Consider the following 26,012-nt stretch of genomic DNA (forward strand, 5'->3'; position numbering starts at 1 on the left):
AAGCTGCTGCACCTAAGCTGGTTACGTTGTCCGTAAAAGGCCCTATTCGCAGCCGCAACACGTCTTTTCACTTCACGGAAAACATCGTTGTCACATGTCGCAAGTGTTCCAAGGTAAACAAATTCTTCAACAACTTCAAACACATCCCCATCAAACACTACCTCAGCACCTACACCACCATACCTGACTCTATCTCTACCTGCAACCATGTACTTCGTTTTGGTAGAATTAATGGTCAGACCTATCCTTGCTGTCTCCCTCTTTAGAGGCACGAAGGCCTCTTCCACTGACCTGCGATCGATTCCAATTAGGTCTTTATCGTCCGCAAATCCAAGGAGCATGTGCGACCTTGTGATAAAAGTGCCATTTCTCTGCACGCCAGATCTCCTAATAGCACCCATATCATTCCGGTTCATGCTTTCTTGAGCATCAGCTACCACACTTTCTTCGTGCTGCCTTTTATTTCTGCGGTAGATTCGCTTTTCTTCGGCTCTCGCTGCCCTGTACCGCTCTCTGTTCTGTCGGGTACCGACCACAAGTATACGGCTTCTGGCGACATTCTTCATGTCTGTCACTCTCTGGCACTCTTCATCGAGCCAGTCGTTTCGTCTTCGTCGTTGACCAGTGCCGATCACTTCCCGCGCCGTTGTTGCCACAGCTTTGTGGATAAGATCCCACAGGCTGTCGACGTATCCAGCAATGTTGATTCTTCCTTACTGCTTGTCTAGTTGCTGACGGTACTGCGCAGCTACCCCATCAGTCGACAAGCGTTGTATATTGAAGCGCAGCGTTCTGTTTGTTGTGGAACTCATGACGCTGGATAACCGCGCTCGAATTTTAGCTACAACGAGATAATGATCCGAGTCGATATTAGGGCCTCGGAAGGTCCTGACATCCATGACATCTGAGAAATGTCTCCCATCAACCAGCACGTGGTCTATTTGGGAGCCTACTCGGGTGTCGCCAGGTGTGTTTGCGGATATTCTTTCGTGCGAAGTAGGTTCTGCTGATTGCCATGCCTCTAGCAGCAGCGAAGGTTACTAGCCACAGGTCATTATCATTGGTAACGGAATGGAGGCTTTCCGTTCCAATGACGGGTCGGAAGAAATCTTCTTTCCCGATCTGCGCATTTGCGTCGCCGATGACTATCTTGACGTCTTGTTTTGGGCACTTATCCAGGCTCTCATAGAACTCATCCTTCATGTCATCGAGTTTATCGTTCGTTGGCGCATATATGCTGATCAGGCTGTAGTCGAAGAACTTGCCCTTCATTCTCAACACACAGATTCGGTCGCTTACCGGTTTCCACCGAATAATTCGCTTCATCTGCTACCCAATCACCATGAAGCCGATTCCACGTTCTGCTCTGTCGCCACCGCTGTAGTAGATGTGGTACTTGAATGAAGTGGTGGCGATGGGGTCCACCGCTCGGAATTCGCGTTCTCCGATTCTTGACCAGCGTATTTCCTGGGTAGCTGCCACGTTCACGCCGACATTCCGCAGTTCACGAGCCAGGAGCCCAACACGCGCGGGTTCATTCAAAGTTCTCACGTTCCAAGATCCAACTTTCCAATCGTTGCTCTACTTTTGCCTTTCTTAGTTGGTGAAGAGTCTTCGGTAGGCCACCTAACCAGGGTTGCGTTACCTACATCGTGCTAGAGGGGCTGCCTCCTCGGTGTTGACACGATACAGCATTGTTCGCTTGTTCTTTACATGATGACCACGGTCATAGCCATCATAACCATCTACCTTTATCAGGGCTTTGGACCTGTAGCTCTGGTTCTCAATAGTTTCAAGTTCTTTCGGACCTGCTACTATGGTGAGACATCATGCGCTAGCGGAGTTCAATAGAATTAATGGTTTGAAAATAGTTTTATAAAAATATATATATCTAACTACTGATTGCCTTCCTAACATCGAATTTATTGTTCAACCATAAGTAGAGTTGGATTGGATCGGTCATATTGGCGCTCACATCGACCATGCGAACATGAGCAGTGTGCTGAACTGTGCTTAATTTCTTAGTGAGTAGGGGCACAAGCCGGCCCTTGTGATAGCCATGTTTGGAATTTTCTGAAGAGAGGTTCGAAAAATTTACCAGCGGAGCAGCGAGACTGGGACTCCCAAACAGCTACAAATCAAAACATTTAAAACAATTTTTCAAATAGTTTATTTCTTTTAGAACTTATAATAAACTCACACAGCAACTAAATTCTCACAATAACTAAATTTCTCACTTGCAATGTAATAGTCTCAATAACACAATTGGCATCATCGATGTGTGGAAAAATAGTGACCTAGAATTTCGGTAGCCAACACATTTTTGAGAAAAGATGCAGCATTTTCAGAGTGGTTTGTCCAAAATTCTCTATTTTTTCAATTTTTAATATTATAGAAAAGATTGGTGCCCATACAACAAACAATCCATATGATGCTTTACATATGATTATTTGCATTTGTAATTGATAGAATGGTGAGGATTCAGGATAATATTTTTGTCATGATCTCTCAGCAAGTAAGGCTGAAATCGATTTAGTAATACATTTATACCCTCTGCTACAGAGAGCGTATCGAATTTAAACGGACATTTTACTTCAAAGACAATAGTTCCGCAACATTCACAAAAAAGTAAATGATCGGGCGATGCAGCAAAAAATGGGTAATCTTCTGATAGCATCAAACCACATTTACGATCGATTGCATTACGATGATTTTGCCGTTGAAAATAATTAATAGCTATGGTTACACCCTTGTGTTCACAACGTTTTCCATGAAGAGTGACTGGAATATTTTGCGCTGAATTTTCACCAAAAATTGTAGCCAGAAGAGATTTGGAAGGAGTATCTTGTCTTGCTTTAACACAACGCGCAAAGTTTGAAGCTGTTACCCTACCAAAACGTAACTTGAACCATAGAGGATCAGATGATTGATATCTAGTATGTTCTTCGATTGAAATCTGATCGGCATGTTCGATGTACCAATTGATAAGCTCTGCTATTCGACCAATTCTTCCAGGTTTTTTGGAGTGTTGTTCCAATCGAAAAAGTTACAAAACGAGAGTCGTTCCAGTTCAGATCTTCTTTGGATAGAGTAAGGTGGGGCATAAGTTCGACCTTAGTGGTATAATCAAAATTTCCAGGAAAACAATAGCAGTTAAAACAAAACAAATACCCTACAGTGAACCTTCAACATATTGGCTATAATTTTGCTGAACAAACTTGTGTCAAAATATTTACCCATTTTTAGTTATAACAGTTTCAAAATTGATTGTCTTGAACGAACTTTTGCCCCACCGCACAGTGATTTTTTTTGCCGATTTTGTGATCGAAATAGAATAGCGTCTAAACCGTTGGTTTTAGCGAAAAAGTTTGTTCAGGGAAGTTTCTTGATTTGTAAAAGCGCTTCTTTTGATACTAGCGGCCAGGTGATTAAATCACCTAAAAGTGAGATAAAAAAATATTTTTTTATCTGTTGAAGGTAGACGGTCGGTGTCTTTAGCAAAGTTGTAGCACATGTTAATTCAAGACACTTTGTCGAAGACACCAAATTTCTATCTCTTGTACATTACAAGATAGGGTAGATGTACCAATAGTGGAGGTACTTAGCACGGTAGAAATTCATTTAACCGCCTAAATTCAAGAAGTGCAATTAATGTACATGTTAGAGTTCTAACAGGAAGTGAAGCCCAATGACTCAATGAGAAAAATGATTTCATCGCAGTAATCCACGGCATGTCAGTGAAAAATAATACCTCCACTATTGATACACTGTTCCTTTAGTTGAGGTATAATTTTAATTTGTGTTCCTATAGTTGCGGTATCCGTTGTTTTCTTATGGGATCCTCCACTATAGGAACACTTTACCGCAACTATTGGTACAAGTAAAAAATGTTTAAGCAATTTAAGTTATATTTCATAAGTTTTAAAGCAATTTGAGCGCTTTTTCCAACTATTCCGCGTATCAACAAGCCAATGCGTCGATTGGCAGTGTCGGTTCTGTGGCTAATTCAACAAAATCAGTGAAAACAGCACTACCGCAACTATAGGAACACCCACAACTAAGGGAACACTTACCCTATGTCATTTTTTCTTAAAATGACCCTTGAAAATCAAAATTTTAGTATAACTTTTTTCTAACATTTTTGACATTTTTTGTGCCTTCTACAAAGTTGTTCAACTACCAAAACTACATGTTTTTGCTGAACATTGCAACTTGCTATCTCTTATGGTAAAATAGTTATTTTTAAATAATGGATTTTATGGGGCTTTTTTGGACTAATAGCATTATTTTGGACGCAAATTGACGCACTTAGCGATTTGTGATTTTGAAAGAGCTATTTTATGACTTTCAAATGACACTAAGAACTTTTGGCCAGAAGCGGTCTATTGATTGTTTTGTTTTAACTAGTTAAACCATAAAAATGCATTTAATTGCAGTTTCACGACTTTTTTCTCATTTTCATTGCGTTATTTCATATGACACATGCTGCATTTGGTACGTTAAGGTCATTTTCATTATTTTTAATTTATTCCCTCACCTACAGACTTCATTTAGCATGGAAATGTTTTTCTTTTTTATTTTTGTTTTGGTCATAACGTTTGACCCAACTTTTTACTCTCCATGGAGCGTTACGTAATTTGTGAACGATGTCATTTGTTTGTCACGCAACTTTTATTTTTGTTGCTACCATGTAATGTCCTTGTTCCTCTCAAAATCTCGCGACACGCAACATAACTAATAAAAATCGTTTTCGTTTTATACAAATTCTTCTATTCTATTTGTTCCTAAACAAAATTTAAATTCGTATTCTATTTGTACCTACACAAAATTTAAGCAAAACTGATCGTGAATAACATGTGTGCCGAAATTCCACTTATACTAATGCAGACAAAGTATTTGCTGATTTAAAATAAAACTGTACCAGTGAGCCTGCACATGAATCAGAACTTTAATTTCAGTGCATGTTTTTGAATTCTGTTGTAACTAGGGCTGTTGAATGTCATGAATATCACGTGACTTTGACATTTGAATATTGCTAATATCATCCTATCCTGTGGAAAAAGTCATCGGAAAATGTTTTTCCCTGTGACTTTTTCCGAATTACTATTAGTTGGCCATATTTGCTGATGCTAAATTTCAAGTGGAAACGTGCTATAAGCATTTTAATTTTTCAAAAATTTTGACATTTGACAGCACTGGTTATAACTGTTAAAAACCCCGTGAATTTAGTGAGAGCTGTTGAAAAATGTCTGGTTTAACAAATACAACTATAAATTGAATTATAAATTAGTTGTACCATTCCTTATTACAATGATTAATCATTTTTTTTTGTTTGTTTAATTTGTTTACCGGTAAAACAGACCGATGCTTAAAGTAGAAGGGAACGTGGAAAAGAAAGCAGTGAGGATTGTTTATCAGCCATGTTGCGTATCGCGAGATTTTGAAATGAGCAAGTTTGTTACGCTGTTCCTCTAACAAATAATAGTTGCATGACAAACAAATGGCATCGTTCACGAATTACGTAACGCTCTATGAAGATGCAAAAGTTGGTGAAACGTTATGACTCAAACAATAATAAAAAAGAAAAACATTTCCATGCTAAATGAAGTCTATATTTGAGGGAGTTAATAAAAATATATTGAAAATTACCATAACGTATCAAATGCAACATGTTTCATATGAAATAACGTAATGAAAACGATAAAATGTCGAGAAACCGCAATTAAATGCATTTTTATGGTTTAACTAGTTAAAACAAAACAATCAATAGACCGCTTCTGGCCAAAAGTTCTTAGTGTCATTTGAAAGTCATAAAATAGCCCTTTCAAAATCGCAAATCGCCAAGTGCGTCAATCTGCGTCCAAACTAATGTTATTAGTCCAAAAAAGCCCCATAAAAATTTATTATTTAAAAATAACTATTTTACCATAAGAGATAGCAAGTTGCAATGTTCAGCAAAAACATGTAGTTTTGGTAGTTGAACAACTTTGTAGAAGGCACAAAAAATGTCAAAAATGTTAGAAAAAAGTTATACTAAAATTTTGATTTTTAAGGGTCATTTTTAGAAAAAATGACATATCTTGTAATGTATAAGAGATAGAAATTTGGTGTCTTCGACAAAGTGTCTTGAATTAACATGTGCTACAACTTTGCTGAAGACACTGACCGTCTATCTTCAACAGATAAATTTTTTTTTATCTCACTTTTAGGTGATTTAATCACCTGGCCGCTAGTATCAAAAGAAGCGATTTTACAAATCAAGAAACTTCCCTGAAGAAACTTTTTCGCTAAAACCAACGGTTTAGACGCTATTCTATTTCGATCACAAAATCGACAAAAAAAATCACTGTGCACCGGTGGGGCAAGAGTTCGAATCTAGTGTGGGGCAAAAGTTCGCTGGCTAAAACACAAAATATTGACACAAATTTATGACAGGAATACTTTACACTAGCCGTAAACTTAAGTTTGCCGAAAAATACACACTAAATTTTCATCAAAAAATTTCCCAAAACTGGGTTAATTGTAATATACTCAAAAATAGCAGTTTTTCGAAAAACTAAGTGGAAATGTAAAAAATTTGGTGCAAGTTTCCACACGATCAGACAAATATTACTAAATTTAAAGATAATATGTGGATTTTAGGCAATTTGCAATTTTTTCCGTGATTTTATATATGGGTCGAACTTTTACCCCGCTGATTCGAACTTTGCCCCACTATAGGCCAAAAATTGTTTTCAAGCATTTATGCAAAAACTCATAAACCTCAGAGCAACCTTATGATAGGCCTAGAAACGCCCTTACATAAAATATTGAAAAAGATTTTATTTTCAATTGGTTCCATGCAATGAAAGTTTGAAAAATTACAATATTCACGTCGAAAAACAACAAACAGCCATAACTTTTCCAAATCTCAATCGATTTTTATGATATTTGGAGTGAAAGTCTCTTACTTGAATAGCATTCGAACCACCATGACATTTATAAGATTTGTTTTGAATTGAGCTAGGAATCTTAAAAAGAAACTCTTACCCCACTCGAACTTTTGCTCCACTTCACTCTATGGGGAGATTCCGTTTCATCAATATATTCTTGAAAAAATGCGTTGCTTGCTGCAACTCTTCGTCATGAACTCGCAATACCCTGAATAAGTTCTTTATAATCCTTGTTGCTTTTCTACAAGTCAACATGACGCAATGCACATTCAGTTTCACGTCGACGTTCACAACTCATTGAATCCAGCGTTGCATAAAAATTTGTGTCAGCACTACTCCCTCCAGGTTGCATCCAATAAGCAGGAATCTCTGTGACGGATAACTATTAAATTCAATCATATAATATTTGAATCGCCAACAAATCTATATGTTACTTTTACCTGTCGACCAAGACATATTTCTCTTGCGTATGATAGTGCATACAAGGTCGCCGCAACGTGTGAACTCGTTTCTCCAGCACCAGCTGTGCAGTCGCAATGTGCTGATTCGATTGATCCTGCATTGTCACCTTCATCTTCTCCGCAAGTATCATCTATAATTACCCAACATTCTGCTGGTGGATCTCCTAAATTCATGCTATGTAACACCTTGTGAAAATAAAATTGTTATGTTGAAATTTTGAGAAATGTATATTGCAATATAAGCACAGACAATCAAACATCCACTCGGATTCAATTCATCGTATACAGCAAAATAGCGCTCAATTCTAATGTTTAGTAGTGTACCACATGCTCACTCTTGTCGCTAGTATCGCTTTTGTTCGAGTTTAACGGTCGCAAACATCAGTATTTTAAGCGTTGGACTTTAGGTTTACGGTACTATGTTTTAAATTGATAATAGTTCTGAATGTTATATCTGTTTGTCAGTGATATATGTACCTTTCCATAGACAACGAAAACATCTCCTAGTTTACATCTTTCTGAACTTTTCACGAAGCTTGATTGAAAGGCTTTGTACGCTTTGAGAGACCGGTTGGGTGCTCCACTTCTGAACGATAGTTTTGTGACCAAATGACAAAAAATCTTGTCATAATCGACAGTCAATGGAATAACCTTTTCACTGAAGTCTAATGTGTACGGATCCACGCCGTTGACTTTCTGAATCTTTTCACGATAACGTTCAATATTTTCAGGACACAATCTGCGAACTTTTGCCGAGAACTGGTCGGAATTGTTCCTAAAATTCAACGAATGTATGTTGAAGAATTGAAAAGCTTTCGACTGTCAAAACAACTTGATAATAATATCATTTTTATTTTAAGGCTTACTAAGACGTTACCATAGAAACTGTAGCCAAGAATCATCATAATCGAATAATCCCCGGATGATTTATAGTCAGCGTGAAAAGCTGGATATAACAATGCTGAATAATTTCAAATTTATGAATAAAAAGCTGAAAAAATCCTATAATCGTGCTATCCATTGAAGTTTAGCCCTAAACCCCTTTCTAATTGAATTGAAATATCCGGATACACTTTTGCACGTTACTCTATAGTTGCAATAAAAATGGAAACTGTAATCACTCAAATGAAGCCATGCAAAATAAATTTAGTAAAGTAATTTGAACTAACACGGAAACACAACGGAGCTTTTTGTACACACAAACACGTCGGAACACTTCAGGATCACATTTATATGAAAAATTTCAAAATCCGATAGCCCATTCTCAAGTCATTTCGTGACATACAAACACTTTTCTATTTTTATTTATATAGATGAATGAATACCTCAAAAGTTGCTCAATTCCTGTACCCTCAGAATAACAATTCCATTCCATTCGCAGGGTACTGCTCGGAAGGTGCTGACCGGGACCGTTCAATGAGCGGTGACTCAGTGGGACTACGATTCCGAGGTTCTCGCCGTGGTTATCCAAGTCATCAAGGCTCGGAACAGGAAACCCTGTCATGGATTCCGGAACAGGTGGGCCCTGTCATAGTGCATGGCGCTCACCATCACGATAATCCAGAAGAAAAGCAAATCTCTCCAAAGTTAGAATCGGGCCACATGCAAAGTAAATCACAGCACCAAATCCACCCTCAACCACAGGATGACTCCTATCTAGCAATACCGAAAACGATGGCCGGCTCAAGCAGCTCCGACACGCTAACCGGTAAGCAACATTGCATTCCATGTAAAGTATTTGCAGATGAAATTAGCTACAGTGTGCAACTATTCACTTACAGAAGCTGCAATGAGTGGACCTTCGTCACCGTCCAATCTAAGCAGTGTCACATTGGTGGGATCAACGGGGTCCGGCGGACAAGACAAATCGGAAGCGCAAACACCCACGGAGGGCACGTTTAAATATGGCAAAGCTCCGACAGGTCCACTGCCAGAACGTGTTTATCCAAAACAACGGAAAGATATTCCTCCAACAATTTGTACGACGGACACTTCCAACACGATACCACAACATCAACAGCTTCCACCACAGCTACAGCAACAACAACAGCAGCAGCAGATTAAAGTACCTCAAACGCCGCCAACAGTAACAACTACGCCATGTCACAGTCCTTCCACTGTCCAGCAGCAACAGCAACAGCCGCAGCCAATGCTAATCACCAAAGACCAACAACCAACGACAGTATGCCAAAATGGACACGAAGGACCGAAAATAATAACTCAACCTTATCTGAGCACAACAACCACAACAACGGTCACGATAACGACAACAACTACCACAACGCCTGCCAAAAGTATCTCGCCGCCTCATCTTCTTCCGATGGACCGAAGACCGAGCGTTGGACACAACATTGCCATTCCGCATGCTGCCCTCTGTCAGCATCGCCATAGCTTACAGCTGAACGGGGACGGCAGCTTCTTCGGGAAGGTATGTTCGCTCGCTTATTTTACTATTAGTTTCCACGCGTCGAAGCGTTGTCTTGTAGGGGAGAGTCGTCAACCTTGGGTTGGGATTTGTTCGGCATGGAAATAGTAGCATTTGACCTTAAGTATTGATTAGCTGGCTTCCATGTGACGGCTGAGTTCGAGTCTTAAATGGTTGAAACTAATCTTGATTTCCATTGGCGTAGGAACAGGGGGTCAGGAAGCCAGCCTTCGGAATTTTGCAGACCTCCCCCCCTCAATTTTTTTTATTCAGGATGCTATATACTGCCGCGAATCGTAAATCAGTCCCATCTGTAAAAAGTAGGCATTGAGAAAATGGGGTGTGAAGTTTTCAAACTCGTTTTCCATACGAATATAAAAAAAATCCAGAGGATTGGAACATGTGCAAATCGTAATGAAACTTTCACAATTTACTTTTCACTACGATACCTTTACAAGTAAAATAAAAAGACTTGCTGTTTTTTTCCTAATTTTTCCGAACAAATTTTATTATCTCATAAGTGCAGCTGAAAGAGCATTGGAAGATATGTTGAAAATTGAACTCAACTCAATTTCGACGAAAATGCAGATGGGACTGACTTGCGATTCACGGCAGATTAGATCTTTATGAATTCCACAATTACTCCTCAAACTATTCTACAGAAAATAATTCAAGATATTTCCCCCCTTGTTACAGAAACTTCATTACAGATATCGACTCTAATTTATTATTCTTTGTTAACATTGGATCTAATTTTGAACTTAATAATTTGAATCAGTTTCTTTGGAAAACATGTCCGTCCAAAATCTCCCTTTGGATTTTGCTAAAAAAACTGAAAGTATTCTGCTAGAGAAATAGAAACTTTACCGAAAATATTTGTAAGATTGATGCATTCCAGATGCTCAAAATTTAATTCCAAACATGCTTACAAAAATGATTAATGACAAAAATCATGAAAAATAATTCATAATTTCTTCAACAACAATTACCACGCCATTTGATTCCGCTAGAGTTTGTATCCTTTGACAAATACGCGTATTTCAACCTTAACAGTAAGGCCGTCTTCAGTGTCGTGTACTACATGCCACTTCTTCTACACGACACAGAAGACGGCCTTACAGTTGAGGCAGAAAAACGCGTATCAAAGGATACAAACTCTAGCGCAATGAAACGATATATTACTAAATTCGATTTTTGTTTATTTGTAGGTATTCCACTTTTTTTCGAGCTTTTTGCTCGAAGATTTATTAACAATTACCATATATGTAAAAAAAAACACAGTTATAACATTTTCTTTCGAATCGGCAGAATCCTGATTTTGATTCAAGATTCTTATTCATCGGCGAAATTCTTATATAAATTGCTGGTAAATCATTGGAGGATCCCGAATTTCAATGACGAAATTCTGACAGATATTATAGTAGAACTGAGAAGTAATAACTAACGTATTCTTACACTAATTAGAATGATATTAATGAAGAAATGTTTGATAGAACTTCTGAAAGAGACTCTCCTTATGAAAACTCCAGCATTATCCATAATGAAATACTTCAAGCTGAAACAATATAACAAAATCAGCTTTCTCATATAATTTTTAGCGAGGCCCAGATTGCCGTAACGGTAAACGCGCAGCTATTCAGCATGACCATGCTGAGGGTCGTGGGTTCGAATCCCACCGGTGGAGGATCTTTTCGTAAAAGAAAATTTTCTCGATTCCCAGGGCATAGAGTATCTTCGTGCCTGCCACACGATATACGCATTCAAAAATGGTCATTTGGCAAATAAAGCTCTCAGTTAAAAACTGTGGAAGTGCTCAAAAGAACACTAAGCTGAGAAGCCGGCTCTGTCGCAGTTGGGACGTAATGCCAGGAAGAAGAAGAAGATAATTCTTAGGAGATTTTTTATAATTTCTATCTGGTTATTCCATCTGTAATTTTAAAAGGTGAGTCTTCGCTGGATGTTTTCAAAAGTTTTAGAAAAAAAATTCTCAAATATTTCTGTATTTAAATTGTCAGAATTTTGTCAAATGTCCTCCTGAATTTTCTCACTATGCATAATTGGGAATATCCTTGAAAAAATCCATCAAAATAAAGAAAAAGTAAGAGGTTGTTTCCAAGATACGACCGCCAAGTTGACGTTGAATAACGTTTGCCTGTTCTATTTCCTGGCTTGAGACCGTCACGAACTTATTGAAGATTTCTACTGCTAAAAATCCAATAAATTTTCACACTATTTGTTGCATACAAATTCTGATTTACTATTGACATTATGTGTTATTATTTTGTGTTAATACAAAATAATCACTTTACATGTAGAGTAAAGTGGGGCAAAAGTTCGAGTGGGGCAAGAGTTTCTTTTTAAGATTTCTAGCTCAAATCAAATCAAAACTTAAAAATGTCATGGTGGTTCGAATGGTATTCAAGTAAGAGACTTTCACTCCAAATATCATAAAAATCGATTGAGATTTGGAAGAGTTATGGCAATTTGTTGTTTTTCGACGTAAATATTGTAATATTTGGTCAAACTTTCGATGCATAGAAGCAAATGAAGATAAAATATTTTTCAATATTTTATGTACGGGCGTTTCTAGGCCTATGATAAGGATGCTTTAACGTGTATTAGTTTTTCCATAAATAGTTGGAATCAATTTTTGGCCCATAGCGGGGCAAAAGTTCGAATCTGCGGGGCAAAAGTTCGACCCATGTATAAACCCACGGAAAATTTTTCAAATTTCCTGAAATCTACATATTATCTTCAAATTTAGCAAAATTTGCCTGATCGTGCGAAAAATGTCACAAAGATTTTACATTTCCACTTAGTTTTGCGAAAAACTGCTATTTTTGGGTGTATTACAATTAACCCTGTTTTGGGCATTTTTTGATGAAAATTTAGTGTGTATTTTTCGGCAAACACAAGTTTACGACTGGTATAAAGTATGTCTGGCATAAAAGTATTGATGTTTTGTGTTTTAGCCAACGAACTTTTGCCCCACACTAGATTCGAACTTTTGCCCCACCGGTGGGGCAAAAGTTCGTTTAAGACAATCAGTTTTGAAACTGTTATAACTAAAAATGGGTAAATATTTTAACACAAGTTTGTTCAGCAAAGTTATAGCCAATATGTTGAAGGTTCGCTGTATTGTATTTGTTTTGTTTCGTCTGCTATTATTATCCTGTAAACTTTGATTATACCACTAAGGTCGAACTTTTGCCCCACCTTACTCTATTCAGAAGCTTAGGCCATTAGAATAAAGTGGGGCAAAAGTTCGAGTGTGGTAAGAGTTTCTTTTTAAGATTTCTAGATCAATTCAAAACAAAGCTTATAAATGTCATAGTGGTTCGCATGCTATTCCATTCAGGCGGCATCCACAAATTACGTAACGCTCTAGGGGGAGGGGGGGAGTAGGTTCAAGCGTTACGGCTCATACAAAAATTTAAAAATTTTCATACAAAAAGCGTTACGGAGGGGGGGGGGTCAAAAATTTATATTTTAGCGTTACGTAATAAATGGATGCTGCCTAAGAGACTTTCACTCCAAATATCATATAAATCAATTGAGATTTGAAAAAGTTATGGCTATTTGTTGATTTTCGACGTGAATATTGTAAGTTTTGTTCAAACTTACGTTGCATGGACCAATTGAAGATAAAATCTTTTTCAATATTTTATGTAAGGGCGTTTCTAGGCCTACCATTAGTTTGCTTATAGGTGTATTAGTTTTTGCATAAATGCTTGGAAACAATTTTTGGCCCATAGTGGGGCAAAAGTTCGAATCAGCGGGGCAAAGGTTCGACCCATGTATAAAATGACGGAAAAATTTGCAAATTGCCTAAAATCCACATATTATCATCAAATTTAGCTACATTTGTCTGATCATGTGAAAACTGTCACCAAAATTTTACATTTCCACTTAGTTTAGCGAAAAACTGCTATTTTTGAGTTTATTACATTTAACCCGGTTTTGGGCAATTTTTTTGATGAAAATTTAGTGTGTATTTTTCGGCAAACTTACGTTTACGGCTGGTGTAAAGTATGCCTGTCATAAACGGATCGATATTTTGTGTTTCAGCCAGCGAATTTTTGCCCCACACTAGATTCGAACTCTTGCCCCACCGGTGGGGCAAAAGTTCGTTTAAGACAATCAATTTTGAAACTGTTATAACTAAAAATGGGTACATATTTTGACACAAGTTTGTTCAGCAAAATTAAAGCCAAAATGTTGAAGGTTCACTGTATGGTATTTGTTTTGTTTCATCTGCTATTGTTTTCCTGATAACTTTGATTATAACACTAAGGTCGAACTTTTGCCCCACCTTACTCTATATTGAAGAATTTATTTTTCAGTGTATACCCAATCATCGTTAATTTGGAGCAATTAATTCAAAATAACTCTTTTCCATTGATTGATTGGATGTGGCAAACATATTAGCAAATATTACACAAATACAGTCAAACCTCCATGAGTCGATATCTGAAGGGACCATCAACTCATGGAAATATCGAGTCGTTGAAACTAATGCCTTGGAAAGCTGTTTGAGGGGACCATCATAGCAACCATGAAATTTTGCTTTTAGTATGGTTCCATGAGTCGATATCGAGTCATAGAACATCGACTCATGGAGGTTTCACTGTAACTCTTTAGTACACATATGTTGGCCCTGAAAAGGGCCGATTGAACTGTGAGGAATCGAGTAACACGGACACATTTTGCCAGCGAACAGGTTGAAATCCTCCTCGCCCGATAAGGTTTACGATGACGATGACAATGGGCGCTTGAACAAGCGGCTTGGGTTTCAGCCATCTCGTAGCCAGCAATTTCACAAACCGGACACTGGATTTGCAACAGCAAATTTCACCAAAACTCTCATTTAATTCACCGACAGTTCTGTTGTTGCTGTGAGTATTGCCAGTAATGTTGCGCTTCACGGTAGAAATATTTTCAAAACTTGCATTGTTGAATTTGACGGCACACTGGTTGAAATCCTTCTCGCCCGATGAGGTTTGCGGTGGGGATGACGATGGGCGCTTCAAACAAGCGGCAAAAAAAAACCTTGATTTAATCCACCAGCTATTGCTCAAAGAAAAAGCAATATTTTTTAAATAAATTTCCTAATATGCTTTATTTAAAATTCACGTCAGGGTTTTCACTTAAAGTTGCGTTAATTGAGATAGCAGTGAAGAAATGTGTTAAATGTAATATTCCTATTCTCTCTTTAGGCGATGAAAAGTGAGAAATAAAAATCTAGTTAGCTACCCAAGAAAAATTTCAGGCTACTGAAAAGCTGAGATTCAAAAGTTAATTTGTACTAGCTTAAATTGTTTTATACGATTTATGTCAGTCTAGTTGATGACCTCGTGATTGATTTCTTCGCGGTTCCTGGAATCTTTTCCAGATCGTCACCAAAGATCAACAATCTGCTCTCTTATCTTATGGTTTGATATGTTTGTCGCTTGATTGCGTTGAGCTTTTTGAGACCGTGTCTGGATCTTGGTTCGGATAGTTTTTCACGATCATAAAGGGTGTCCAGGATGAAATTGCCACACTTTGAAATTGTTTTAACTTATAAACCGTTGGGTAGAATTTAATGAAAATTTGGGTAAATTTAGTTTATAGTGCATTTTTTACATCTTGCAAGTTTTAAAGTCCTGTGATCAAAAACTCGCGGAAATAGAGTTGAAAGAACAGCTCGTGCGTGATAAAATCTTGCGCATTCATCACGAGAACAAGGATCTCTCGCATCGTTCCATCGCTAAAACGTTGGGAATCGCGAATTCCACGGTGTTGCAAGTGATTAAGTGGCCCAGAAGTGAAGGAAAAAGTATTACGTACAACACCAAAAATCACAACCGCGTAGTAGGGACCTTCAACCGAAACCCGAACTCCTCCGTTCGGGATGTGGCCAAGAACCTGCACCTAAGCCGAAGTTTTGTCCAGAAGGCCAAAACAAAGGCTGGGCTTCGAACTTTCAAGGTACAAAAGGCCCCTAATCGCGACGAGAAGCAGAACAAGTACGCCAAAACCCGTGCCATGAAGTTGTACCTCAACATGCCGACGAAAGTTGAATGCTGCATCATGGACGACGAAACATATGTGAAGGCCGACTTCAAACAGATTCCCAGCAACCTGTTTTTCACGGCCAAGGATATATTCAGCATTCCAGAGCATGTCCGCACTCAGAAGATGTCCACATTTGCGAAGAAATTCTTGGTTTGGCAAGCCATCTGCATCATCATTTATTGATGAAACATTTCCAAAGCATGAATGTTGATTTACTTTCTTATATTTATTATAGATTTTTGCAAAAATTGCGTTGCGTTGCGGTAGGCCATCCTATTATTACGGCATACCAAAAATCATAGATTTTATTGTATTTAGTATACATTCAATGCCACACAATGTTCTAGCATTGAAATTATGCACCCTCCATGTTAATGACACTGCGCGGTACTGTCAGTGTGTGTGACTTTGGACATATCTGTAAAGAAAACTAATTCATTACTTTATGTCACGATTCGACAACAAATCAACAGAATCGAATGATTTTCTGCCGGTTTCGTCTCCTCTTCCGTTAACGTAAAACGACAAGGTTCTTCCATCTGAGACCACTAGTCGCTGTATAAGGAATGATTTTTTGACTTAAGTATAATCACAATGTTGATGCTTTTAAAAATTTGTTTCTCTAGTTTTCATTAATCCAATGCAATTTCAAAAGATTGTTTTCTTGCGATCATCTTGTATATTAGTTTTGATTTTTTGGTGAAACATTGTGTATATTTACGATATATTTGTAAATAAGAGCAACTACAGAGTAAATATAAAGAGAAATCTTTTGTTTGACTAGATAAATGTATGAATGACAAACAATTATGTCACAAAATAGTATCCTAATAATATAATTGATGTATCCAGCATTAACATTTGAAATGAATATTGAAACATCGATTTTTTTTAATGTGATTTACAGATACCGCAATAATAGGCAAAAAGCTATTTTCATTGTCCTATTATTGCGGTATAAGCTTTTTCTCAAAAATATATAATTTTTATTCAAAATTCAATTTCTATCATGTAACCACATCCATACTGAACTGATATACCAGCTGCATATAATTGTTTTGGTTCTAAAGTTAAAAATTCACGCTGACGAAACCCGTCCGTAGATAGAGGGACTGGCTATAGGCTTTTCTTGATGCACCATTTAAAACTGTTCTTCCAACGATCAACTTTGTTTAATTCTTATACCGCAATAATAGGGAATACCGCAATAATGGGCAGATTATCCTATGTTCTATTAGGCAACATTAACGAATTACGCGTATTCCACTGTTCGAGGTGTTTTTAATTACCCCATATCAGCTTAATGAAAAAATCACATAAAACATGTTTGTAATCATGCTGAAATCTTTCAAAAAACAAAATACAGTATATAGTCACAAGCTATGGGTGGCAGTACTTGTTTTAAACATATAAAACTCAGAACATTTGCATTTTTTAATTAAATATTTAAGAAATATCCTGGGTGGTTAATGACTGGACAATGCGTACCATTGGTACTTCGCGTACCTGCAGGTATAAAATAGACCCCATTTGTGGTCCTTAGCCTCTTGTCCAGTAACTCCTATCCCTACCTCCCCGTGGTGCCGCCTGGGATACGAGTAACCGTAGGGAAGATCGGGTAACCAACCCTGGTGGAACCTTGGTCGTATGCTGACAGGGAAGGGGGGCTCCTCTCTTCTGAGGGTGTAGCTTATCAGAGCGTCTGTTCTCCATGTTAGGGGCGGCTCAAAACAGCGTCTGTTCTCCATGTTAGGAGCGGCTGATCATCGTCCTAGTGCCAGCGTGGGACTCTAAACAGTGCTGTGCACGATGATCCTCCGGCGAGACAGGGGGTTGGCGCAGGCCTTACAAGCCAGCCGTAAAAATCATCAGTACAAGAAGCATACAATGTAAATTCGGACCGGAACAATCGGCATAGACCCAGGCATCGAAAACGGACTAACGATTGGAAACTCGGATCATGGAACTGTAAGTCTCTCAATTTCTTGGGAAGTACCCGCATTCTTTCCGAATTATTGAGGGTCCGCAAGTTCGACATCGTAGCGCTGCAGGAGGTTTGCTGGAAAGGGTCGACGGTACATACGTATAGGGATGGTTATACCATCTACCAGAGCTGCGGCAATAGACATGAGCTGGGCACAGCTTTTATCGTGATGGGCGAAATGCAGAGGCGCGTGATTGGGTGGTGGCCAATCGACAACAGAATGTGCAAGTTGAGGATCAAAGGCCGTTTCTTCAATATCAGCATAATCAACGTGCACAGCCCTCACCTAGCAAGTGACGATGACGATAAGGACGCTTTCTACGCGCAGCTGGAACGTGAATACGACGGCTGCCCAAGCCATGATGTCAAAATCGTTATCGGAGATCTCAACGCTCAGGTTGGCCAGGAGGAGGAATTTAGACCGATTATAGGGAAGTTCAGCGCTCACCAGCTTACGAACGAAAACGGCCTTAGACTGATTGATTTCGCCGCCTCCAAAAACATGGCCATACGTAGTACCTACTTCCAGCACAGCCTCCCGTATCGGTACACCTGGAGATCACCCCAACTGACTGAATCGCAAATCGACCACGTTTTGATTGATGGAAGGCACTTCTCGGACATTATCGACGTCAGAACCTATCGCGGCGCAAACATCGATTCGGACCACTACCTTGTGACGGTTAAAGTGCGCCAACGACTTTCCGTTGTGAACAACATTCGGTACCGACGCCCACCCCGGTACAAACTGGAGCGACTCAAGCAACCCGAAGTCGCAACTGAATACGCGCAAAGCCTTGAGGCAGCGTTGCCGGAAGAGGGAGAGCTCACCGAAGCCCCTCTTGAGGACTGCTGGAGTAGTCTCAAAGCAGCCATAAACAACGCAGCGGAAGGTGCCATTGGGTTCGTGGAAGCAAATCGACGGAACGGTTGGTTCGACGAGGAGTGTCAGACGGTTTTGGACGAGAAGAATGCAGCGCGGGCGATGATGCTGCAGCAAGGCACCCGTCAAAACGTGGAACGATACAAACAGAAGCGAAGACAGCAAACCCATCTATTCCGGGATAAAAAGCGCCGCCTGGAAGAGTTGGAGTGCGAAGAGATGGAGCAGTTGTATCGTTCTCAAGAAACACGTAAGTTCTACAAGAAACTAAATGCATCCCGCAAAGGCTTTGTGCCGCGAGCCGAAATGTGCCGGGATAAGGATGGTGGTATCTTGACGGACGAACGTGAGGTGATTGAAAGGTGGAAGCAGCACTACGATGAACACCTAAACGGCGCAGAGGAGGAAGATCAAGACAGCAGGAGGAATGGCTTCATCAGTACGGCGGATGAGGGAGACGTGCCAACTCCCACAATAGGTGAAGTTAAGGATGCTATCAAACAGCTCAAGAACAACAAAGCAGCTGGAAAGGATGGTATTGGAGCGGAACTTATTAAAATGGGCCCGGACAGGTTGGCCACTTGTCTGCACCGATTGATAGCCAGGATCTGGGATACAGAACAGCTACCGGAGGAGTGGAAGGAGGGAATAATATACCCAATATACAAAAAGGGTGACAAGTTAGAATGTGAGAACTATCGAGCGATCACCATTCTTAATGCAGCCTATAAAGTGCTTTCCCAGATCATCTTCCGCCGTCTATCGCCACTGGCAAGCAGATTTGTTGGAAGTTATCAAGCCGGATTTGTGGACGGGCGATCGACGACAGACCAAATCTTCATGTTGCGGCAGATCCTTCAAAAGTGTCGCGAATATCAAGTCCCTACGCATCACCTATTCATCGATTTCAAAGCGGCCTATGATACCATCGACCGCGAAGAGCTATGGAAGATTATGGACGAGAACGGTTTTCCCGGGAAACTGACTAGACTGATCAAAGCTACGATGGATAGTGTACAAAGCTGTGTGAAGATATCGGGTGCTTTATCGGACCCGTTTGAAACACGCAAAGGACTTCGACAAGGCGATGGTCTTTCCTGCCTCCTGTTCAATATTGCGCTAGAAGGTGTTATGAAACGGGCGGGCTTCAACATGCGGGGCACGATCTTCAATAAATCCAGCCAGTTCATTTGTTTCGCTGACGACGTGGACATTGTCGGAAGAACGTTCCAGGTGGTTGCTGAACAGTATACCAGGCTGAAACGTGAAGCAGATCGGGTTGGATTGAAGGTAAATACGTCGAAGACGAAATATCTGCTGGCTGGAGGAACCGAGCGCGATAGAGCTCGCATAGGCAGACGCGTGACGATCGACGGGGATGAGTTCGAGGTGGTGGACGAATTCGTCTATCTCGGATCATTGATAACGTCGGATAACAACTGCAGCAGAGAAATTCGAAGACGTATCATCGCCGGAAGTCGTGCTTACTATGGACTCCACAAGACCTTGCGGTCTGGTAAACTTCACTTCCGTACTAAGTGTACCATGTACAAGACGCTAATAAGACCGGTAGTCCTCTACGGGCATGAGACGTGGACAATGCTCGAAGAGGACCTGTAAGATTTTTGGCGGAGTATGTGAGAACGGCGTATGGAGGAGAAGAATAAACCACGAGCTTGCGCAACTATACGGTGAACCCAGTATCACGAAAGTCGCCAAAGCTGGAAGGGTACGATGGGCGGGACACGTTGTGAGAATGCCGGACAACAATCCCGCAAAAATGGTGTTCAACTCAAATCCGGCCGGTACAAGACGAAGGGGAGCGCAACGAGCTAGGTGGTTTGACCAAGTGGAGCAGGATCTTGGAAGTGTGGGGCGATCGAGGAATTGGAGGTTAGCAGCCATGGACCGAGTTAGTTGGCGTAACATTGTGGCGCAGGTCATGTCTTGAAGGACGTAGCGCCAGCAAAAGTAAAAGTAAAAGTAAGAAATATCCTAAAAACAGATCAATGTTACCCCGGATTACGGTATTTATTTTTAAATCGATTTTATTCGCAAGTTTTTTGTTCAATTCTTTTTTTAAATTTATACCTATACTGTTTATTTGATAACAACGCTGGAATATTTGGTTGCCAAAAACGGAACCGTGCCAATATCGGAACCCATATTTTCATTTTATATTTGGTTTTGAGAATATTATTAAAATTTTGCTATGTCAACCAAGCATGGGAAACACTCACTCAGTTTTTGTGTTTTCCTCACTCGCTTCCACGCACAGTCGGGAGCGAGAAAGCCGTTTCTCTAACCGAGCCGTTTCAATTTCCAGTGCCCATTCTGCTTCTTCGGCGAGCCCCAAGCGAAACAAAAAACGGCAACTGATTGAGTCGCTACCGATTCTAAAAGCCGAAGGCAACCGAATGCATACCGAATGATTGTTTACATTCTGATTCCGTTGGAGTGGCATTCGGATTTGAGTGCTGATGAGTGTTCACTGACTGGCAATCCACACTACGGAATGATTCAGTGAGTGGGAATCCGCTCACTCAGTTCAGTGCATTCGGCGAATGGATGCTTAATGCTTTCACCCGTGCCTCGCAGATGCAAGTGTATTGGTATTCACTTCTCTTCGTGTTCCTTCCGATTCTTGCTTTTACACAATCGGTTTTGACGCTTTCATGCTACACTCTACCTAGTACGATTCAGCTATCACTGAATGTTCGGTAGCAGCAGATTTTTTGCTATTTTATATCGGTGGCGTTCGGGTGAGTGAATTTTCCCATGCTTGATGTCAACCTTCGATGGAAAAACTTTGGAACGTTCAGTTTCAAAGGAAATTTCTGTAGGGTAGGACTATGCCAATAATCTTTAGATCGATATCGTCAATTGTATATGGTCAATTGTATATCGCTTAAAAACTTTCAGTGGTTTCTTATAAGCTTCTTGGTCATTATTTGTATAAATGGATCATGTTTAAACAATATTTGCAAAAATGACAATTCTGGACTGAACAATTCCTAAAAACTGAGTTATAATACTGAAATGCAATACATTTCATTACGATTATAATGAAATGTATTGCATTTCAGTATTTTTACCCAGTTTTTAGAAATTTGCAACAAAATATGCGTGTTACAAAACTAAATTTTATTTGTTTCGATCAATTTAGTGAACCTTAAAACCCGTCGAATTTGTCGAAATTTCGTAAGTTGGAAATGGCTTTCCAAAATATTTTTCTTGCAAAGTAAAGCATCTCATAATGATTGATTACCTGCAGTCAGAAAGGCAAGAATAAACAACCAAAACCAATTGCAGTATACAAAAACTATGGTATTTTTCAAAGCAGAATATTGGCTTATTTCAGCATATTCCAGCATAAATCAGCATATTCCATTGAAAAATTTAAGAATGAATGATCCACAAATGTGGCTCGTTATTTCGTTAAAGGCAGACAATTAATCGTCCCATAAAAAAATATAAAATTTCCATAAAAAATGCAAAATTTGCCAGTAAAGAAACAAGGGTAAAATCAACAGAAAAGTTAAAAATGTCCATAAAAAAATAAATAAGTGCATAGAAAAAACAAAATTTTCCATAAATAAAAAAATTTTGAGCAATAAATAGATTCAAAAGTGCAGTAGAATCGACAATAATATCACTAAAAAATATCGAATTTTACATTTAAAAACCTCAAAATGTCCCTATTTTCTTCACAAAAAGCAAGAAATAATTATAAATTTTCCACAAAAAAAGCCAAAATTTGCAATAAATAAATAATAATTCGCCCACAATAAATCTAAAATTTCCATTCAAAAAATCAAAAAGAGCAATAGCCGTAAAGGCAAAGTTGCAATAAACAAACCCAACTGAGCAATTCAAAATGACAATCAATACATAAAAATGTTGTAAAAAATTCCAATATTTAAGTAAAACTTTCCATAAAAATAACGTAATTTTCCAATAATGTGAATAATGTGTGTAATGGATTTCATAAATTTTCAGTCAAACTGAAGCATTGTTTTTACAATTGGAGCTAATTAGTCGTCGTATGTAGATGTAGTAATTGCATTTTAGAGTTCGATAATTAATTACCTAAGAATTTAGGAGAGGGGAGAGCGGGGAGATTGGCCGGGTTTGAAAAAATATTTCTTGCCATATAGAAAAAAATAATGTTTCATACAAAAAATCATACATGGAGGGGTGGCGAGGTTTCGAAAAATCACAAAAATATGTTTTTTAATACACCTTATCGCTACAATTTTAATTATTTCGGCAAAGTTGAAATGAAACATGGAACATGGGATATCTAATCTTCCAATATTAGGAACACTTATGTCACTGCTTGGGTTATGTCCAACTACATTGATGGTAGAAGCTTATGCTTTCATGCCCCACCAGCCAGGGAAATGGTGTTTACAAACTAAGCATCATTTGCTGCAACACTTTATGCGGCATGATGGAACTTTGCCGAGCGCGCTAAGTGTTGTTAGACCACTGACGTAGTTGCATGAAGTGGGTGATGCGGTACAAAAGTAGCGTTACAGCATGCTTAACCATATTTGTAGTACTGAGACAACCCATTAGATCTAAAAATGAACCTATTAGAAGATACTTTAAAAAGCGTTATGTTCGTATGCAAATAAAAAAAAAATTAGGAAAAAACTCATCAATCGAAGTAAACACATTTCTGCAACTGCTGTGGGCAGTTACACCAAAGATGAAAGTGAATTTCGGTATTATGAGTCCGTATTATGTTTAAAATTACTCGCCACTAGCTCAGTAGAGAAACCTATCGAAGAACAGAGACTTACCTTGTTGTGCTAAACTCGTCTAACGTACCTTCGCCAACTCTGGTTCCTGAATCGGGAATCGTTAATGAACGCATCTACATACGACGACTAATTAGCTCCAATTGTGAAAACAATGCTTCAGATGGACTGAAAATTTATGAAATCCATTCCACACATTATTACACATTATTGGAAAATTACGTTATTTTTATGGAAAGTTATACCTAAATATTGGAATTTTCTACAACATTTTCATGTATTGATTGTCATTTTGAATTGCTCAGTTGGGTTTGTTTATTGCAACTTTGCATTTACTGCTATTGCTCTTTTTAATTTTCTGAATGGAAATTTTTGATTTATTGTGGGCGAATTATTATTTATTTATTGCAAATTTTGGCTTTTTTTTATGGAAAATTTATAATTATTTCTTGCTTTTTGTGAAAAAAAATAGGGACATTTTGAGGTTTTTAAATGTAAAATTCGATATTTTTTAGTGAGATTATTGTCGATTCTACTGCACTTTTGAATCTATTTATTGCTCAAAATTTTTTTATTTATGGAAAATTTTGTTTTTTCTATGCACTTCTTTATTTTTTTATGGAAATTTTTAACTTTTCTGTTGATTTTACCCTTGTTTCTTTACTGGCAAATTTTGCATTTTTTATGCAAATTTTATATTTTTTTATGGGACGTTAATATTTTAGCCTTTCGTTAAATACACAAATGAGCTTCTTATCATTTCAATTTGAAATAATTACTGATTATGTTTTAGAATAGAAGAAACAAATCATATGAAATCAAAGAAAATTTGCAGGTTCCCGCTATGATAGCTCAAGATTCTGACAGAAACCTTTAGGTGCTCTTTAGAAATCGTTGGATAATGTTTAGAAGCTTAAGATTCTGCTGCAATACTGCTGAAAATTCTCGTCTCAAGACAGCAAGCAACAATTCCCAAATGCAACATTCTCAAGATTTCTCCATAAATACTCAAAATACCGCAAGAAGGCAACAATTTCCTGCCTGGAATTCACAGGACGTCAGAAATCTTACGAAGCTACTAGGAATCGTCAGATATTGCACGGAATTCTCGAAAGCTAATTATACATTCTCAGAATTCCACAAGACACCCCTAATGTCCGCTAAAAATCTCCAGAATGCACTCAATATCCTCAAGAATCCGCCTAAAACTCTCAGAAGCCTCCCTAAAATCTTGTAAGTATTCTCCAGGATCTAGTTAAGAAACTATTAATACCAGCTAACGATCCCCAGGACTTGGTAAAGAACTTTTTGTTTTTTTTTTTTAATGCGGCCAGTATACTTGATTAAAAATCTTGATATGACACTTAGTATATTCTAGCCTGAGCACCATTGCTAAAGAATGTTGGATCTTCTTTAAAAAAACATCGAACGACATATAGCATCTCTAAGAGAGAACGTAGCTCTGAATAATTAACGTAGATTGATCAACATGTACACCCATACTACAGACAAACATTTCCAAATCTGCAGAACAGGAGTTTTCTTTAATTGAATCACCAACCAGCAGACTCAAGTGGGTTGGTCGGAAAGTATGTACGCATGAGAAAAAAAATGTATGAAATCGAGTTGGGATGGGAAGATAATGGCTACATAAAACGTTATAAAAAGATAACCATTTCGAAGTGAAAAGGTGTGTACGAAAGCGCTATTAGTTGGTGTAATTTAGGAGAATATCAACGAATATGAAGCTCTGGAATGCAGTCAGTATGAAGCTTATCTGCTATTTTAATGACTAAAACAAAATACGCAATTATATTTACAAAAATACGGATCCATTTTGTTGCCAAAATCGGGGGGTGCCAAAAACGGAATTCCACTGTATATAAGATACACCGTTTATCACGATATATGCGAGAATTTATGCCGATAAGTGAAAACTTCTATTGATATTACTCTGAATCCTGTAATTTGAAGCATATATCAGATATCATGCGAACATTAACTTCGCGCCTTTAAGTGTTCTAAGCAATTTTAAAATATCTCCAGAAATTCTGCTGTTCTTCTTCTTGGCATGACGTCCACATTGGGTCAGAGCATGCTTCTCAGCTTAGTGTTCTGAAGAGCACTTCCACAGTTACTTGCTGAGAGCTTTCTTTGCCAAAGTTGCCATTTTCACATTCGTATATTGTGTGGCAGATACGATGATACTCTATGCCCAGGGAAGTCAAGGAAATTTCCATTACGAAAAGATCCTGGACCGACAGGGAATCGAACCCAGACAACTTCAGCATGGCTTTGCTTTGTAGCCGCGGACTCTAACCATTCGGCTAAGGAAGGCCCCAATTTTTTCTATTGTGAGGAGACTTGCGAGGAGATAATATGTTTGCAGATTTAGTTTCCCTTTTGATCATAACTTCTGTGGAAATCACACAAATATTGTGAAATTTCCTTGAATTAAATTTCAAAAAAAAAATGGTAATATTCTTGATAGATTCCCAGAAAGA

The 26,012-nt window shown here is 38.5% G+C and overlaps 1 protein-coding gene across 6 annotated transcripts in view; it reads left to right on the forward strand.

Moving 5' to 3' along the window:
- The window catches only part of LOC5574550 (ras-specific guanine nucleotide-releasing factor 2), a 714,561-nt gene that overhangs the window by 126,535 nt on the left and 562,014 nt on the right, over positions 1-26,012 (forward strand). For all 6 annotated transcript variants that reach the window (XM_021850760.1, XM_021850761.1, XM_021850764.1 and 3 more), the window contains 2 exons: positions 8,775-9,101; positions 9,175-9,821. In XM_021850760.1, the coding sequence (XP_021706452.1) occupies positions 8,775-9,101; positions 9,175-9,821 (974 nt within the window). The remainder of the gene's footprint in view (positions 1-8,774; positions 9,102-9,174; positions 9,822-26,012) is intronic.

Source organism: Aedes aegypti, chromosome 3 (genome assembly GCF_002204515.2).
Source record: "Aedes aegypti strain LVP_AGWG chromosome 3, AaegL5.0 Primary Assembly, whole genome shotgun sequence".
Lineage (NCBI taxonomy): Eukaryota > Metazoa > Arthropoda > Insecta > Diptera > Culicidae > Aedes > Aedes aegypti.